Below are 19,021 nucleotides of genomic sequence, written 5' to 3' on the forward strand. Positions count from 1 at the left end.
CTATACAGCAGCTAGTTTTATTTTCACAATCGTGTTTACTGGTCCATCACTGCTGACCTAAAGTGAAGTTAAGGAGATAGGAGTATTAAGATATTTTCCTCGCGGAGGTAGGAAGCATTTTCAGTAACCTATAGAGAAGGTGAAATAGAGTGAGAACAGGGGAATGCTGAATAAATTGAAATCAACAGTCTCATGGTAGCAGACTTCTTGTGCTGAGGATGTTGGAGTCAAGAATCATACAAAAGGATGCCACTGACAAAAGATAACACCATCATTCCTTAATAGAAATTATATCATGCCTCCTCCATACTCAAGACCTTTGATGGCTTCCTGTGTAGGCCTTGAGGGGACAAGCCAAACTCCCTAGCATGTAATTCAAGGCTGTTTCCAGTCCATGTCCAGCCTAAGTTTTCATCCTTATTTTCTGTCCTCCAGCATCACAAATAAAATGGAATTTCACACTCCCACCCATTTAGACATACTCTTCCACTTTTCTTTTTACTATGCCTAGTCATTCCCCAGCATCCTTAAGGGCCCAGTTCAAATGTCATTGTCTGGATGAAGTTTTGTGTATAGCTAATGTCTGACTCCTCCCTGTGCTGCTATAACCATAAGGTTGAATAAACAGGACTTGAGGTTGAAGACTGTCTACAAAATACAGGTTCATTCTTCTTCACTAGTGACCATTCATATTCACTCAGACAGCTTTTTAAAATCTGTATCCTTTTTGCACAAAAACTAAGTCAGGTCCCAAGACTACTGATAGACCAAAAAAGCAATCAATCACTGTAGTAGCTAGTCTCAGTTCAATAACAAATACCACATGGTTCACAATAATAATGCAAACTCCAAACTTCACCCATAGCATCTCCTTTCCTCCAGCTGAAGTCTGCTGAGTAGAAAAGAGATAGTGGTCAACTCCTTCCCCCTCCTCCACTAAGTCATTAATTTTAACCTTTGAATCATCCAGGGCTGGGTCAGGAGGAAGGAGAAGAAGCAAGCGCAGTTATTGTTGTGAGTGGGAATTATTGATCTCATAATCTGGCAAGTGATCAAAGCTGGAGTTCTCTTGGCTCCATCACAAAGCTCTATGGATATGTCACCACTTTTCACCAAAACTGGGGATTTCTCACCTGTAGCTCCCCAATGTATATCTCTCAGGTTATGTCTACTTCTACTACTTCCCACTGGGACTCTGACTTATGACTTCAGCCTCTTTCTGCTGAGGGCTCTTTGCCCCTCCGGGAAGCCCCTGTGGGCAGGATCTTAGACCAGATTTCCTCTTGTGTGCATGGGTCCAATCCTAGTCTATGGTGAACATTCACTTTGAATCCATCATTGGGAGAAAAGAAGTTAGTTACTTCAAAATGCAGCCCTCTTGTTACCCAGCTGCCTGCCAGGCAGCCCCAGTTGTTAGTCTAAGCCCTTACAGAATCCCTTCCAAGGGATGGCCTTGAAATCCTGAGCCCCAGGCTTGAGGCAAGTGGATGATACCTTCCTCCCCTGCAAGGTCATGGATGTGACTCACAGTTCACCAACAACCCTCTGGAAAGGAATCATCTCTCTGCTTTCCAGCTGCCAACCTACTGCAGCTTCAGGCTCACTCATTCTCAATTTAGGGAAGTGGCTAAGTCATTTTACCACCTCTTTTGTTAGTAGGTCCTTATATCTGGTCCATCATTTCACTTTGTTAGGTCCTTACATTTGGTCCACATTTCACTTTGTTAGGTCCTTATATTTGGTCCATCATTTCACTTTGGAATGAGGAGTAGCATGTGTTTTATTGGCACCTTATTTCAACATTCTGTTACAGCATACATACACATCTATGAGAGTGTTTACGTTTCTTTGTAGTTATGTTTGTCTCCCTAGTTAGCATGTTAGCTTCTTAAGCTTAGGAACTGTTTCTGCTATTTTTGAATCTCCAGTGTTTGGCACATGATACATTGTGCTAGTTGAACAAATGAAAAGCTGAAAAAATACCAAGATCTAGTTTGTGAATAAAGAAAATAAATTTTATATTCAAAGATGACATGAGGGCAAAAATATTGTGAATGGGACTGGATAGAGCAAAACTGTTAAGAAAATGAGCTTAACAGGGTTCAAATCTTGGTTTCACCATTTACTAGCCATATGGTCTTGGGCAAGTTATTTAACCTCTTGGTTTCTCAGTATCCTCACCTTTAACAGGGATGATAGTAGTATCCATTCCTGTTGTGATAGTTAAATAAGAAGATACATGTAAACCTTAGAACAGTGCCTGGCATATAGAAAGGTTTTAATAAGTACATGTCTTCTTCATGGAAAATTTTGAGTACAAATAAGCTCCACAGGGAAGTGAATATGGAGAAAAATAAGTAGAAGGCAAAGGATTGAGCTGAAAACCCCAATTAGGAGGGCAGAAGGAAGAATAGGATAGAAAAATAAAGAATTCACAAATTATGTCATCCATGTATGTCATTAAGATGATATCAGAATCAAATGAAGTAAATGGATTAGGTTGGACACAAGTATTTCCCATAGGTGTAACTTTTGGCAGTCAGACTGCCAAAAGGACCAGTTTCCATTGGAATTAAGTTGAAATGACATTCACATAATTAAAAATAGTAGTTTTCATTATTAACAACAAATGATTTTTAAGTGTTGTTCATAAAATGAAGTAATAGTAGTGAGGGTGTTGATGTTGAAAATAGAGTTTAAGAGTGGCAGGTCAAATAGGAAAGATAAAAATGAGTCACTAGCATTCATAGTACATTATTTTTCCTTATCTTCTTTAGATTTGTTTCCCATTTCTTTGGTAATAATATTTAATCCATTTTATCTGAGCCTGTCCTTGTTTATCTCAAGTAGGGCAGAATGATAGAAGACAAAATAGAGTAATTAACTTAAGGAGTTATGTGATCTGGAGAACTGCAATTATACGTCACCAGTTTAAATCTGTCCTGGGTTGGTAGAAAGCCATTACCATCTGTTGACTCTTTAGTAATTAATATGAAGTAGGTGTCTAACAGTATCAGCTTTTAATGTAGAACCCGACCTTATGTTTGTTGTGCTTTTTTATTTGGATTGGTAAGCTAAAGAGGACTGTAAGAGGTTACAGAATTAATATGTTCTTCCTAGGCAGCCATCTGTGATTCTCCTCCATTCTCTTTGCAAGTTCATGGCCTTGTCTGACTTAGCGGCCAGTGTTTTTCCAGAGAGCTTGCCCATGTGGAAGAAAAGGGGCAACACATTCTTAGAGTGTTTCTAATTACCATCATGATTTTATTATTTCCCATGAATCCCTAAGTAGCCCTCTGTTCACAACCAAATAGGTGGGGCTCTAAATGCCTATAAATCTAGTCCTGGAAGTCAGAAAGCTCCCCAGAGCACCACCCTCATTAGCAATCTCCACAATAAGCCAGCCATGGACTCAGAAAGGCAAGGAGTCTGAACTCCCTTGATACTGAATCACCTGTCTTAATTACTGGTTCTAATAATATTTTTGAGAAGGAAATGGCAACCCACTCCAGTATTCTTGCCTGGAAAATCCCACGGATGGCAGATCCTGGCAGGCTACAGTCCATGGGTTCACAAAGAGTTGGACACGACTGAGCGACTTCACTTCACTTTCAATAATATTTCCTTCTTTTATAAACAATTGCATCCTTTCTTTTTTTATAATTTTGTAAATTATTTCTAGACTAATCAAGAATTTCTTGTGTCAGTTGTTTCTATTCTGAAGATACAGGGTATACTGTGTCAGTCTGCAGTTGCTGGAATCGGCTACTGCTGCCACAGCTGCCATTCCCTGGTGGCTTTGGGGGTTTTGCCACATTTAATAGTGGAAGGCACATTCTTCCTGCCTGAAATGGGAGAATGATTAATCCAAGGGCAACTTCTGGTGCTCTGACTCTTTGAGAATGGTATTGGTTTTGTCATCAAAGTTTAAGGGAAATGGTTGATTTTTTTCAGCCCCTTCCATTTCAAACATATAGAATCAAGAATCAGTGTTTCACCTTGTATAGGATTCTGATACGCATCTCCATTGAGTAACATGGATACTGGATAATAAATAATAATAACAACAACCATAATTAGGATAAGTAGTAAAAGAAGCCGTAGAAATGGTGGCATTTCATGAATCATCTGTAGTTGCCAGCACTATGAGGAAGGCCTTTCGATCTAAATTTTATATCTACAGTAGGTAAACACTGCATGTCTATAAAGAGCCTGAGAACTTAGTGCCCAGATTTTCCTAGTCATTCTTGAAACATCCAGAAGAATCCATCAAAGTTATCTCTTCCCACCTCCTCAAACACACATACTGCAATCTGAAAATGTCCTTAACTTCAAGTTCAAAGAAAAGTGCTAAATGTAAAATTTTAAAGGATCAGCCTGGAGCTGTTGCAGCTACCTGCTTTCTATAACTCACTGTTAAAGAAAAGACCTGCAAAGGTCAGGAAATTACTCAGAAAAACCCAGAAACAAATGATTTGGAAAGAGGTATGAGGAGATATTTTGGGTTTTGTTTTTTCTGTTTTTTCTATCCTTTCCAGTGAAGGAAAATTTCCAAATGGATCAATATGCCATGGAGGTAAATATTGGTCAAGCAGCTGCTTCATTTTGTTTATTTACCCCCATCTTTGGCGGCAGCCAAAATTTGTATTTTGAAAGCATGAAGCATCCACAACTCCTTGATATCTGCGTGCTTTGCTCAGTCACTGTTAATAAATGTTTATATCTGCTCAGCTAGCCTGGTTACCCTCAGCTTGCAAAGGCATAAATCACTGGCTTCTGTCAACTCTGGAATTGACCCACAGATTAAATGCAGATCACTAGAAGATAGGTGCTGTTCCATGTATTTTTTATTTTTAAGAAATCTTCCCACTCTGATTGCTGTGCCTGCACCTGCTAATCTTTTTCTATTTATTATCCTAGTTCATTGTATGGATAGCAAAGAATGCCAGATTACTCCTTCTGCACATTTATGTCAACTTGTGTTGAGAAGTAAATCAACATTAAATGTCACAGATTCTGTTGTGAAGGTTTGTCCTTTAGAATAGGCTGTGATCAAATGTATTTAAAATAATTTTTCTTAAAAAGTAATTTATTAAATTTTGCAGATGTATGTCAAGGATTGGGAGTAACTAAGTATACAGAATTTAGAAGGGCCATATCTTAATCTTTTATTTCTACTTCCAGTTAGACTGCTTCCTCTCTCTCCCATTTACTGTTGATAAATATCCAATAATAATGTCAATTTTCCTAGTTTAACAAACACCAAAGGCCCTAATGAGGAGCCATTAGGTGAATTAGGTAAATCAACAACCCATTAAGGAAAAGCATTAAGTCAGAAAAGAGAGTCTATTAATTTTCTTATAGCTCTTGTACATTATGCATTTGCCAAATTCATTATCCCAGTGGACACTAGGCAAATCTCCAGTCCTGAATAAGAATTGGAGCTTTCATTCTGGGGTTCTGCTGTCACTTGTCTAATACTATTATCACAAATTGTTGAATCATTAATGGATAATAAAGGTTATAACATCCAAATTATGGAAAAAATATAAACTAATTTGTCTGAAAATGTAAAGTCTTAACACAAGTTGACGCTAGTGAAAAAAGTCAAAGTCAAATGGTTAAAGGGATGATTACATTCAAAGCAGAATTTATTTCTAAATGTGTGTTTTGAGAGTATAGTCCCCTGGCAGAGCAATATCTGCCTGCTATAATGCCTAACTTTTCTTCCATAAGTTGGGCACCCCAGAAAAAGATTTCAAAAATCCATTTAATGATTTTCTTTTTTTAGACTGTAAGGACAAACAGGAGGAAATCAGATATACTTTCCAGAAATATGCTTTGCAAATCGCTGTACTGGAAACTATCTGGTCTGTGACTTGAGGGATTTGAGTACTGGCTTTCTAATGAGGATAAACCTGAGCTCAGTAAGACTTGTGGCTAGACCATGTTCTCATGTCTTTTTCTATTAAGAATCGGAATGTTAACTACGATTTTCTGGCCAGATTCCAGCTTGGTTAATTGCATGCTGTCTCTCTAAATTCACTTTGCTTGGGATGTTCTTCATTTTGGATTGCATTGCTCTTATTGTCATGTTTCCCCCAAGAGGTGGGTACATGATATTGTAAAATGAGCCAGAATATAATTTGTTAAACTAATAAGAGTACTTTGGGGATGAAGGGTTAAATGTAAGTAGTGTGTTTTCCACAATTTCCCCCCAATGAGGCCTATTTGTACAGTAATTAATGTGGAATAGCATTAGTGAAACATGGAATTGAGCCAAATCACCATGACAAGAGTGGCAATAACACAGAAACAAATAATTTCAATAAATTCTACTAAAAATAACCATTCAAACAAATCCCCAGAGCCTCCCTTTTCTTGTTTGTTTATGATCTGAAGCTGACACATTTAATCACTAATTATTACAAGTTAGTACAATATTCAATGTGAAATTTGTTTTATTCTATATGAACATACAAAACCTAGTAACATTTCCCATCATCTTTGTACTTAGCACACCACAGAGCTCAATTATTTGCATAATGGTACTCATTAAGGTAAGATTTGTTAAATGAATGAAGATAGGGGATGAAAGAAGGAAGGGAATTAGCATTTACTGATTTCCTAAGATTTAGCAATCTTTAGAATAAGCATGTTACTTGCACTATCTCATTTAATCCTCACAATTGCCCCCATTTCACAGATGAAAATAGAGTCTCTTAGAGCTAAGTGACCTCTCCAAGATCAAACAGCTTTGATTTTCAAAGCCAGCTACATTGTATAATAAAGTCCCAGCCCTTTTGTTCCTCAGTATCTTGCAGCCCACCATGTTGTGTCTGGTGTTCTGGGCCTTAATTTGAGGAGGCAGGACTGAAAACCTCAGACACTGTGAAAGTCATATTGATCTCTACAGACAAGGTTAACAACTGCTTTGTGGAATTTTTCATTGTTATTCTTTCTCATTACTCCGATTCAAATCTGTCACTATGGCTGTTTTAGAATTGTCATAACTATTGCCAAATAATTACACACTTGTCATAAAATATACCATAAATTGAATCTTTATGAATCATAGTACAAAGTGGTTCAAATGCTTAATGAATCCAGAAAATAATGAGAAAAAAAAAAAAAAGACTCTTAGAACTCCCTAAAATTTGCTCACTGTGGTTGAATCTATTGTGTTGACTCAAATGCACTTCAGCCCTCCTGCACCTGGACTGTGTTTATAGCCAAGTTATCAGTTTTTTAACTGGTATTAAATTACCTAGAAATTTAATGTGTGCAAAATGAATTTCTTTCATTTTGCCTCATGAAAGAAATCACTCTCTTCCTATTTTGTTTTTTTCTTTATAAGCATGAAAGTCTATACCTTTAAAGACCATTGAACCAGGATGTAGAAAATATATATTTCTATATGATAATGGCTATAGCATGGTGACAGGCTTAGAAAACACAATGATATGTAATGCTATAGGTCAGTCCATTTCTGGTCACTCAGTCACACATCTCACTTTAATCCAGAAACTTTTATACCAGTATATTTTGTTTCCAACCAGACAGTGGCTAATTTATGTCTCTGCCAACAATGCCATTTTAATTAATTTTATTCATCTTATTTCTCTTTCCTCTGCTCCTCATATCTCATCTGTTTGCATTGCCTAGATTTTAATTAAAAAACCTCTCCTCTCTAAGGAGCAATCTGAAGTGGCAAAAATAATCACTTAAAATATTACAGTCATTAAAAAATTGGCTGTGGTGGAAGCCATGCATTTTCAATTTTCCTACAGATGATGTTTTAGCTTCCTTTTAAAGTGCACTTTGTATCTGAATTGTCTGCCACCAGCCAGCTTGGCTATCAAAAATGGTCTTCCAGCTGGGTGGGCTGAGTGACAACTCCTTAATGGAGGAAATGGATGGCTCTCTGCTCATGTGGAGGGGAAGGCACACCAGGCAGATTTCATTCCATCTGCCACCAGCTCTCTGCAAGCTGGCATTGCCCAAATGCCCAGTATACTCACTCCAACTAAAAGGATACCGTCAAAAATAAATTGTAAGGCTACAGATACCTGAAAGAATCATCAGGGCCATTAGACCCCAGGGAGATAATATTAAGAGGTGCCTCAGTGTTCATCTTTGATGAAACCCTAATTAAACTGTGGTGGAGGTGATTGCAAGTACTTTTTTTACAAGTACAGAGGTGAAGTCATTAACATTTTCAGCAGAGTATAGAGAGCAACCTTAGGAAAATGCTATCCTGAATTGTGGCCAAAGACTTGTTATATTGAGGAATTTGCACTGATGTTTCCTGTTGATGTTTTTCTGAATGGCAAATCCATGTCACTTAGTTACAGTGTGTTCTGCTTTTCAAGTAAAGGAAATCCATGTAACAGCAAAGTAGAGAAATATTTTTGATTGATAGATGGAAACAAATAAGGATGATATATTAGGGATTTTTAAAAATTGGAGCTTTCCTAGTACTTAGAAGTATAAAGTATGTGTCATTGGTCAATGCTAAAATAATGAAGTAAAAAAATAAATAAATAAAAATAAAATAATGAAGTAAAAGTAATATTTAATGTCATTATGTAATTAGGAGGGCTAAGGATAGAAAGCAATGGCAACCCACTCCAGTGTTCTTGCCTGGAGAATCCCAGGGACAGGGGAGCCTGGTGGGCTGCTGTCTATGGGGTCGAACAGAGTCGGACACGACTGAAGCGACTTAGCAGCAGCAGCAGCAAGGATACAAAGAAATATATAGAACCATCTGCATAATTTATATCTTTATTTTACTCAAAATAAATTCTTAATTATTTGATATTCACCATAAATTATTCAAAAGTTGAGACTCAGAAAGTCACGTTATTTGTAATCATTTGTTCAAGAAAACCTGCTATATTTTTACCATACGCAATATAAAATTGTCCTAAATTCCAAAGTATTGTTTTTATTGTATCAAGAGCTCATATATCTCACAGAGTTAGAAATTTAACTGTTTTATGAAGTTGTTTAGATTTTAATTGTCATTGCATGTAAATGACATGAATTTGAATAGATGCAAAGCAAAAACAACTGGGTATTAAAATCACTGAGTAATTTCCTAAAATTCTTTTCATTCTTTAAATTCACATTTTGTTTGGATTTTTAACATAAACACATGTATGTTATACAATGAAAGTTCATCTGTAAGAAAAGTGGCAGCAGATTCCTTGCATCATTAAGTTTTCCTAAGGGAAACGTTTGGTAATCTGCCAACATTTGGAGAGCTTTAAAGTTCTAATTCATGATTCAGTATATTCTGAAAATTAATGAATGATTGTAATATTTTACCTTGTTGTATTGTGCAGTGTATTCTTTTACATTTTATTACAGGTTTTAAGTTGTTCTGAAGAATTTTAATGCCTTACAATGAGAAACACAGTTCAAAATAGATTTAAATGTTCTATTTCTCTATAACCTACTGCTATGGGTATATACTGCTAAGGGAATATAATAGCTTATTTTTGGAAAATAGCGTATTCAGAAATAAAATAACAATTATTTTGTAGCACTTAAAGATTTCCAAAAAACCACTTCCACATATAATATAATTTGTGCTTCTTACAGTGTCTCTAGGATATAGACATTAGTGGCCCCAGTCTACAGCCTAAGAAACTGAGGCCTAGATGGGTTAAATGAGTTGTGCAGAACCATGTAGCCATTCAGTAGAGATAATGCATCAGAACATGCCTTCTTTTTTTTAATTTATTGATTTTTAAATTGAAGGATAACTGCTTTACAGAATTTTGTTCTTTAAACATCAACACAGAACATGCCTTCTGATTCTGATCCCCAAACTCCTTGAGGATGGACAATAACTGAGTTTTCATTCCATGTCAAGAATGCTTTTAGTTTCTAGTATTTGGGATTTTTTAAAATAACCTTAATCTCAGCGCAATTAATTGAATTGGGTTCAAGGGGGAAGTTCAAGCACCTCTACCCATACAGGGTATAAAGGTATATGGACAGCTAATTTTTTCTTCCAGCTTTATTGAGGTATTGATATATAACATTATAGAAGTTTAAGGTGTACAGCATAATTATTTGACTACATACCTCATGAAATGATCATCACAGTGAGTTTAGTGAATACCCATAATCTCACAGAGATACAAAATTAAGAAATATAAAAAATATATTTTTGATAGCTAATTTATAACAGTTGTATTAACACAAATGGTCTACTAAACCACCAAATGTGTTTGGTAACAGCCAAATAACTAACAAAAAGACCCTTTAAAATATACCTCTGTTTTTTAAAAATACCTACTTATTTTAAGTTTGTGAAATGAGTTTAACAATATGGTATTCAGTTTCATAATGATGTTTCTTTACATAAATTTTCTGTCTCAACTAAATTAGGAGAAGGCAGTGGCACCCCACTCCAGTACTCTTGCCTGGAAAATCCCATGGATGGAGGAGCCTGGTAGGCTGTGGTCCATGGGGTCGCTAAGAGTCGGACACGACTGAGCGACTTTCCTTTCACTTTTCACTTTCATGCGTTGTAGAAGAAAATGGCAACCCACTCCAGTTTTCTTGCCTGGAGAATCCCAGGAACTGGGGAGCCTGGTGGGCTGCCGTCTGTGGGGTTGCACAGAGTCGGACACGACTGAAGCAACTTAGTAGCAGCAGCAGCAGCAACTAAATTAAAATATGCATCAAAAGTGTTAATAAATAAATCTTGGAAGAGTAGCAAAGCATAATTATGTGTAACACAGAGTCTTCAAATATTAACAAACAGTTCTGAGGTAAACAGAATCAAAATGGAAATAATTAAATTGGCATTTTAGTCAGAAGTGACCAAGATTTTGTATTAAGCAAATCACTCTTTTCATTACACAAATATATTCTTCTAAATTGTAACATGAGATTATTCCATTTTCTTGTGTATAGATGTTTCATGGTTGCCTCTTACTTGGACAATGACCTAATATCATTTGCACCAGAGTAAAAGTCATATTAATTCCAAATGAATATAGACCACGATGAGTCAGACACAAATAAGTGACTGAGCTGAACTGAACTGCAGTTGCTCAGGATTCCAGAATGAGAAGATAATTGTAAAAACCGCTCTTTAGAGCTTGGTGGCTTTATTATTAGGAAGGTAATCTTTGTTATTCTAGTTGGCATTCCATTATCTTTATAGAGTACATACTAGTCGAGGATCTTTGGGTTTGTCATTACTTAACAGTTTCATTTTACTGCTAAATAAACTAAATCCTATTTTTGATCAATGTGTGTGGATTAAGGATTGCATATAATGAGCTCAGTGTAGCATCCATGAATAATGTGTACTCATTGTGGTGTGAAGAAGATCTTCAAGCAGATGAAGCCTGCCACACAGTATAGCATTATCTAACCTGGGGGCTTCCCTGGTGGCTCAGATGGTAAAAAATATACCTGCAATATGGGAGACCTGGGTTTGATCCCTGGATTAGGAAGATCCCCTGGAGAAGGGAAAGGCTACCCACTTCTTGCCTGAAGAATTCCATGGACAGAGGAACCCGTGGGCTATAGTCCAGGGGATTGCAAAGAATCAGATAGAACTGATCAACTAACACTTTCACTTTCAAGCTGATGAGAAGCACAGTGTGTATGCCTTATGTCTTAGTGCTATGAAATGACTCCCCCAAGATCATATGCACCAACTCTCCTGAACATCTGGAAAGTTCTGGAAGCTTTTTTACTCTTTCATTGTAGTAGTCTGATTTCCCTCCCCATTGATTTTATCTGCCACAATCAGTTTAATTGTCATAAAATAATTCTTTGCACATATTACTGCTCTGTTTTAGAACATCACCACTGATGGAATATAGCAGTGATCTCAAAATATCATTTAAGATCCTCTACAGTCAGGCTTCAATCTAATTCTCAAAATTATGCCTACTTATCACCTGTCATTCATTCATATTTGTCATCCAACTTGGATTTTTATCCATCCTTTAAAGCTAATTGAAGACCTGCTCTTCCATGAAGCCTGCTCATTTAGACCTGTCCTGGACACAGTGACTGCTACCTTCTTTCACTCGTTAGCACTTTCCATATGCTGCCTTTGATACATCTCAACTTGGCTACAATCTTTTTAGAGCAAAGATTAGATTATTATTATAATCAATTATAAACCTCTTCCCTCCACTGACTTCCTGATGCTTCCTAACTTGTGAGTTTTCCATAAAAATTAGTTAATTACCTGAAAGACATAACCATATCATAATTTATTCATTTATTAAATTATTCAACAAATATTTTTTAATTACTGCCATATGCCAAGCATTATGCTAAGACCTGAAATACAGGAATATGATCCTTGCCCTACAGAACCAACAGTCACAGGATCTAACTGAAATCCTCTCACCACTTATTTTTCTTCATTTCTATTTTATTTTAAGAGTATATAAAACTTGAAACAATGTTTGATCTTTTATTTATTAGCATGTCTCTATGTGTGACATTACCAGAAAATGATTAATGCAAAAACTTATATTTTTAAAAGCTAAGTACTCAGTTTACCCAGCTCTATAGTTGGATCTTGCCTTTGATTCTTCACTTAAAGCTGGAAAAAAAGTATAAAAAAAGCATCACAAGAAATTATTTTTCTTTTTTGTGTGATGATGTATATATATTTTTTTAATTTAAACTTATTTATTTTTCTGTAAGCCTGATGTTCTTTTGGAGAATGACAAAGTTTCTTGTTTACAGGCTCATCAGGGACATCATGTACTTCCTAGATCTGGTCAGAAACTTTTGCTCAAAAGCTGGCTGAGAATATACCATCATATCAGGGATTACTTTGACCTTTTCTGTATTCCATGTTTTGATTAGCAAGCTATTCTGCTCATATCTCATTTAGAGACAAATTGTGAAAGGTTTGAATGGCAAGCCAGAAATATATGGAATATTGAAAAGGTCAGTGTGATTTAAGTCCATAACCACAGTATTGAAAATATATGACAAGTCATTATCACACTTAATTCCTACAACAAGGACTGTGGTAAAGATGGGAAATTATTTCAATTAAAATATTCTTGTTTCACACTGAAGGCTGAGGCGGCAAAGCTCAAATGGTCTCTTGACTCTCTTTTTGTGATAACTTAATAAGTTAGAAAGAAATTGTAACTGAATTAAATAAGACCAAAAAAAGAAAAGGAGGTAACAAGCTCTTTTGATTTCAGAGTCCATCATAGAGGGAATAATATAGTGACTTTTCTAAAAACTCTAATTATACATGAATAAGACAGATACAGCCACAAAACCAATTCAATGGACACCCCACGCTCTCTTTTTATCTACAGCATAGCTGTCAGTCAGATGGGAACTCCATTTATTTCCATGGAAATGAAGGCAGTGAGTTCAATTTTGCCACCACCCGGGATGTAGATCTTTCTACCGAGGATATTCAAGAGCAGTGGTCAGAAGAATTTGAGAGCCAGCCTACAGGGTAAGTAATTGTTATCTCCCATGCTGTGTATAGCACTTACATTTATTCCACTGGTCATATTTTAAATGCATATTGTTAACTAGCAAAAGCATACTTAAGTCAATACTGGAGAGTCTTATCATGGACAAGCCAAAGGGGTACACTTATCTTAAACATTCTTTATTAAGCAGTCAATTATTTTATGCATACTAAAAATTTGTGATTGCAAATATCTTTTAACTTCAGTTGAATACTTATATCTCATCTTTGTTTATGCAGCTTTTACCAGGAGAAGTTTTGTTTTTGTTTTTTTCAATGTGTATAGCATACAAAATCTTTCCACTACTTTTATATTGAGACTTTCAGTTGTCTCCCCGGGATCTGAGATTTATATAGATGCTGTTACCGATTTTTAGTGGAATATGGTTTTGATCTATAACAAATTAGTTGTTTGGGGGGTAAAATTTACCATTTAGAGATTTTTAAAGGAAGGATACGAGCCTGACATTGAAACAATGAAGATGGTTTGGTGGTAGTATTTTCTTGCTTTTATAAACTGTGTGCCTTCTTCTGGGTCCATTGTCCCTAAGATATTTCTAGTAATTGAATGGCACTTTCAGAAGTTCAAATTGAGAAAAATTAACAGGTTCAGAGAATCAAAATTCATAAGATAAGTGTGTGTTGGAATTCTAGAAATTTTCTGGTTCTCACCTGGCCTTTTTCTTCTTTTCAATACATATGCACTTGTAACCAGGTTCTTACTGTTTAGTACATGTTTTCTGAAACCATGATGAAGGAGAAGGAAATTAACATAAAATATAGTTTCATAATGATTATGAAATAGCAATGACTTAACTGTTAACTATCAGAAACTTTTCAAGAATACAACATTTGAGGTATTTACATATCTCTGATCTCAACAAATTCAATCAAAACTGGATGGGACCTAAGTGCCTGAGGGACCAGAGGGCCACCATGGACTTCTTGGGTTCCCCACTTCCTATGCATTGCCCAGAAACTACATTTGAACCCGATAAGAGGGAAATCTGACTGGCAGCCTGAGCTGTGCTGCTTGACTTTCTGCTGCCACATCAGGATCTCTCACTGTTGCAGGCGAGATTTCTACTAGTACATGCAGCCCTGCTCTTCTGCCTCAGGGAAATCTAGCCTGTGAGAAGCCTCTGAAGAAAACTGACGCCTTAAGGGACACCTCCCCCCTAGGGGGTACCATTGACCTCTCCAAGCCTAGCAGTAGTGCTCACACCCTTAAGTCCACAAAGTCCTTCTCTTCTGAGGTTTTTGTCACGCTTGAAGTTCCAGTCCAGTATGGCTCTGGTGTCTACTTGAGGGACCAGCAACCATTGTTTCTCTTTCTTGTGTCCAGGATCTCCCCAGGAGGCTGGCTGCTTTCCTTACACAAACAGGGCTCATTCTACTCCCCTCATAGACCATGATGGGATCTAGAACTTTGACCATGCACCCAAGTCTTCTTTACCCACTTTCTGGAGATAAAAGACCCATCACCAGCATATCAGCGCTTTCTGACTTCTGATATAAAAGACCAATTCAGATCCCTTTACTGACAATGGAACTTGACTGCCTATGAGAGGGTCCCAAATTTTCAAGCACCAAAGACTCATTGACCTCCACTCCTTCAACTCTCCCAAGTTTGTACTATCCATGCAGCAGTGACAGGTTATTCTTTTTCAATGAGACCTATACCCCTGGGAACTCAGGTGATGTCCCAGTGATATCCAGATACCCAGCCTCCTTCCTACTACAGCAGAGAGAAAAACACGTCTCCAGTGGTAACATGCTGACATGCAAACCCTTTCCTGTTTAGTTAACTGGCTAGCTAGTTAGCTATGTATCTCTTTCCTCAAAGTTCTAATGTCCTCTTATTCTTTGGGGAAGAGATAAAATTTATTTTTACCCATGGCCTTCATATCCACATATTTCCTCTCCCAGAATGTCCTCTTTTATTATTAAAAGTCATCTATAGAAGAACAAAAGAATGCTGTACTATATCGACTAATGGTCCACACAACTCTCCAGTACTAACATTAGTGGAGACTTAGTTCAAACACACGGAAAAACCCTTTAGGAATTAAGCTTAGAAAGGAACAAATTTTATATTAAAAGAAACGAAACATACTTTAGAAAATTAATGTACTAATCCAGAAAAATACCTGGCAAAAAACATATTCCAGTTAACAGATCAGACATTCTGTTATCTCAGAGCACTAATGATATGAGAATTTGTGGTTAAACGAAAACTTTCATCTCCCAAAACAAACCAAAAGAAATAAAAGTATTTATGCTTGAAAAAAGAGCTAAAGTCAATACAGACACTGGAATATCAGACCAAATTCCATTCACTTAGTGACTCATGTGGTTTCTTTGGCCAATTCTCAGTGCTAAGATATATCAGGTTTTGGTCACAGTTAAGAGGCTGGTACTTTCAAGCCATGACATTGTCAGCAGATTTCTGTTCCAATAACATAGAATAATGTGCTTGACAAAAGCACCTGTGTCCCTGTAATTGGAACACAATTCACCTAAATTCTGAAAGCAGCTTAATTATTCTAGCAACCACACCTTAGCTTTGTTGTAGCTTTTCCCCTAGGATATCAGACCACACTGCCCCCTCTCAGAACTACTTCATTTATACTCTTATCTGGTGAACCAGTTATCCATGTTGCCCTTATATTATAAAAAAAGATATAAAAGGATAATGAGAGAATCTAGTACTTTCTTTGTTTTGGGATGGTGATAAATTGCTGATTTAATCTGTAATGTTGTATGTGAATGTGTATATGTGTGTATACCTTCTCCATACCTACTCACTCCCAAATGCTGCTTTATTGATCTAGGAGAGAATGCTGTTGTAGTTAATTCTTAATCAAAACTCCAGTGAAGATATCCTGTCACAATCAAATTAATGTGAAGCATTTTTACCTAGGGTAAGAACTGACAAAGAAAAACAGATTAGGATCTTGGTAGTGAAATTCTTGATGTGTTTTTTGAGCCAGATTTACTGAATATTTGTCTCATTCTTCCCCTCAACCATCACCACCCACACAGACAATTTATCATCATAAGCTCACTGCTGAAACAGACATAAAACATAGGTGTTAAATTCCCACAGTATTCAAGAGTGACCAATTGAATTGATTGAATTCTGACACTTTGAGGTCACTTTCTTTTAACACACACAAAAAATAAATTATTAGTATGGATATAATATTTTCATCTCTTTTAACTATGTTTTTTCTCCCATAAGAATTATGAAAGAGAAAAAAAGAATATGCAATCCTCTCTAATAATATCTTCAAAACATTTCACATGAATTCAGGCAAGAAAAAGTGTCCACAGTCATTATGACTTTTTTTGGAACCCAGTTTCCAAATATTCCTGTTTCCTTACCATTTGAATGAAACTATTTGATCTCACATCACAAAGATGCAAAAATTATTTGCTTTTCACATCACAAAGCTGTATGTAGATAGGTTTATTTTAAGTGGGATTTTAAAGTTTATTTTCTTTTTCCTAGAAAAGATACATCTGTTACTTCAGCAAGATAGAAACTTTAATAGATAAACTGATAATTTATGTGAGCCTTAGTGAACTTTGGCTTAACCTTATAAACACATCATTTAATTAGCAACTACCGTATCTCACCTAGCCAAAGCTGTCTTCAGGTGGGAGGGGACTTTGTAGAGAAACACATTGCTAGAATATGGAATTTGTATGCTTGTCATGCATGTTTTTAACTATTCAGATAACTTTTCAAAATACCTGTTTTATTGCTTTCACTGAAGTATTCATATTAGAGAACCTCCACAATGTAATGAATGTTAAGCTGTGTTTTGAAGTGTAATTAATTTACAGTGTTGTGTTAGGTTCAGGTATATAGCAACATGATTCAGATATATACATACATAGATATATCATATATATGTGTTATATATATGATATATATGTATATATATTCTTTTTTCAGATTCTTTTCCATTATAGGATTATTATAAGATATTGAATATAGTTCCTGTTCTATATAGTGGGACCTTACTATTTATTCTATATATAATAGTTTGTATCTGCTAATCTCAAACTCCTGATTTATCCCTTCCTGCCTTTCTTCTTTGGTAATCATAGGTTTGTTATCTATGTCTGTGAGTCTATTTCTGTTTTGTAAATAAGTTCATTTGTATCACTTTTTTATATTATACATGTGTCAGTCGTGTCCGACTCTTTGCGACCCCGTGAACTGTAGCCTACCAGGCTCCTCCGTCCATGGGATTCTTCAGGCAAGAATACTGCAGCGGGTTGCCATTTCCTTCTCCAGGGGATCTTCCCGATCCAGGGATCGAACGCGGGTCTCCCGCATTGCAGGCAGATGCTTTAACCTCTGAGCCACCAGGGAAGCCCATATTATACATGTAAAGAATATCATATGATACTTGTCTTTCTCTGTCTGACTTACTTCACTTAATATAATAATTTCTAGATCCAGGTCCATCCATATTACTGCAAATGGCATTATTTCTTTTTTTTTTTTATGGCTGAGTAATTGAATATCAGACTATTGAATCAAGAGAGCGTACTCTAGTCTTCCACAACTGCCCCAAATCCTTGGAAATTATAGAAAATGAGCAAATGAATCTGTAATGACACTCTGAAAAAAAAAAGTGTGCCCTAATTGAGCCAGGAATTAGGAAGTGTTACAAAAAATTAGAAAAAAAAAAAACGGATCTGATTAAGGAGAAAACTATAACTTAAAATACATATTTAATGAGGCACTAAAAAAGGTATAGGTACTGAATGAACACAGGAATCAGATGGGGCTCTGACGTCCTGCTGTGGAGATTGCCAAGTAGATGGTCTCTCACTGCATTCAACTTCTGTGCGGGCCACTTCTGCCCTTAGGAACAAGCAGTGAATGTGAACACTTGGAATGGAGAAGCAGGGCCATGCCAGGTAACTGGAAACCTCAAGGATCCCCATGGTACTCCCCACCCAAGAGCACATCGGCTCTCATTGGTGGACATTTTTTACACCAAAACTAAGGGTGAATAGTGGATACAAATGATCTGGAATCATCAAATCTGAGGAAAATCCACTCCATAAAAATAATTAATCAAACTAGACAGCTAAGAACTGAGAAAATAGATGTATCAGAGTAAACAAATGGAGACTTTATCATTATAGTTAATGTCCTCAAAGAGATAAGAAAGCATACTGTATTTGTTAAATTAAAACAGATTTTATGAAGAAAAAATAGAGATGTGAAAAATGAAAATATATGATTGTTGAAACAAATTTAGTGGATTTTTCCCCCTGAATATGAGCATAGGCATAGGTAAAGAACAAATTAGTGAGCTGGAAATTTGAGTTTTGAAGTGTTTCCAAAACTTAGGATTATTGTATAGTGTGTATACTATACTGTAAAGTATAGGGGGAAGAATAGTATTTCTAACATTAGAAATAATAGGAATTCCTAAAGGAGGAAGGGTCAGAGGGAAAATGTGGAATGAAATATTAAAAAAAAAATAGAAGAAAGGT

At 36.2% G+C, this 19,021-nt stretch overlaps 1 protein-coding gene across 3 annotated transcripts in view; it reads left to right on the forward strand.

The window, feature by feature from the left end:
- Positions 1-19,021, forward strand: part of RELN (reelin) — a 558,183-nt gene that overhangs the window by 317,881 nt on the left and 221,281 nt on the right. For all 3 annotated transcript variants that reach the window (XM_027539733.1, XM_027539731.1, XM_027539732.1), the window contains exon 11: positions 13,332-13,477. In XM_027539733.1, coding sequence (XP_027395534.1) covers positions 13,332-13,477 — 146 coding nt within the window. The remainder of the gene's footprint in view (positions 1-13,331; positions 13,478-19,021) is intronic.

Source organism: Bos indicus x Bos taurus, chromosome 4 (assembly GCF_003369695.1).
Source record: "Bos indicus x Bos taurus breed Angus x Brahman F1 hybrid chromosome 4, Bos_hybrid_MaternalHap_v2.0, whole genome shotgun sequence".
NCBI classification, from domain to species: domain Eukaryota; kingdom Metazoa; phylum Chordata; class Mammalia; order Artiodactyla; family Bovidae; genus Bos; species Bos indicus x Bos taurus.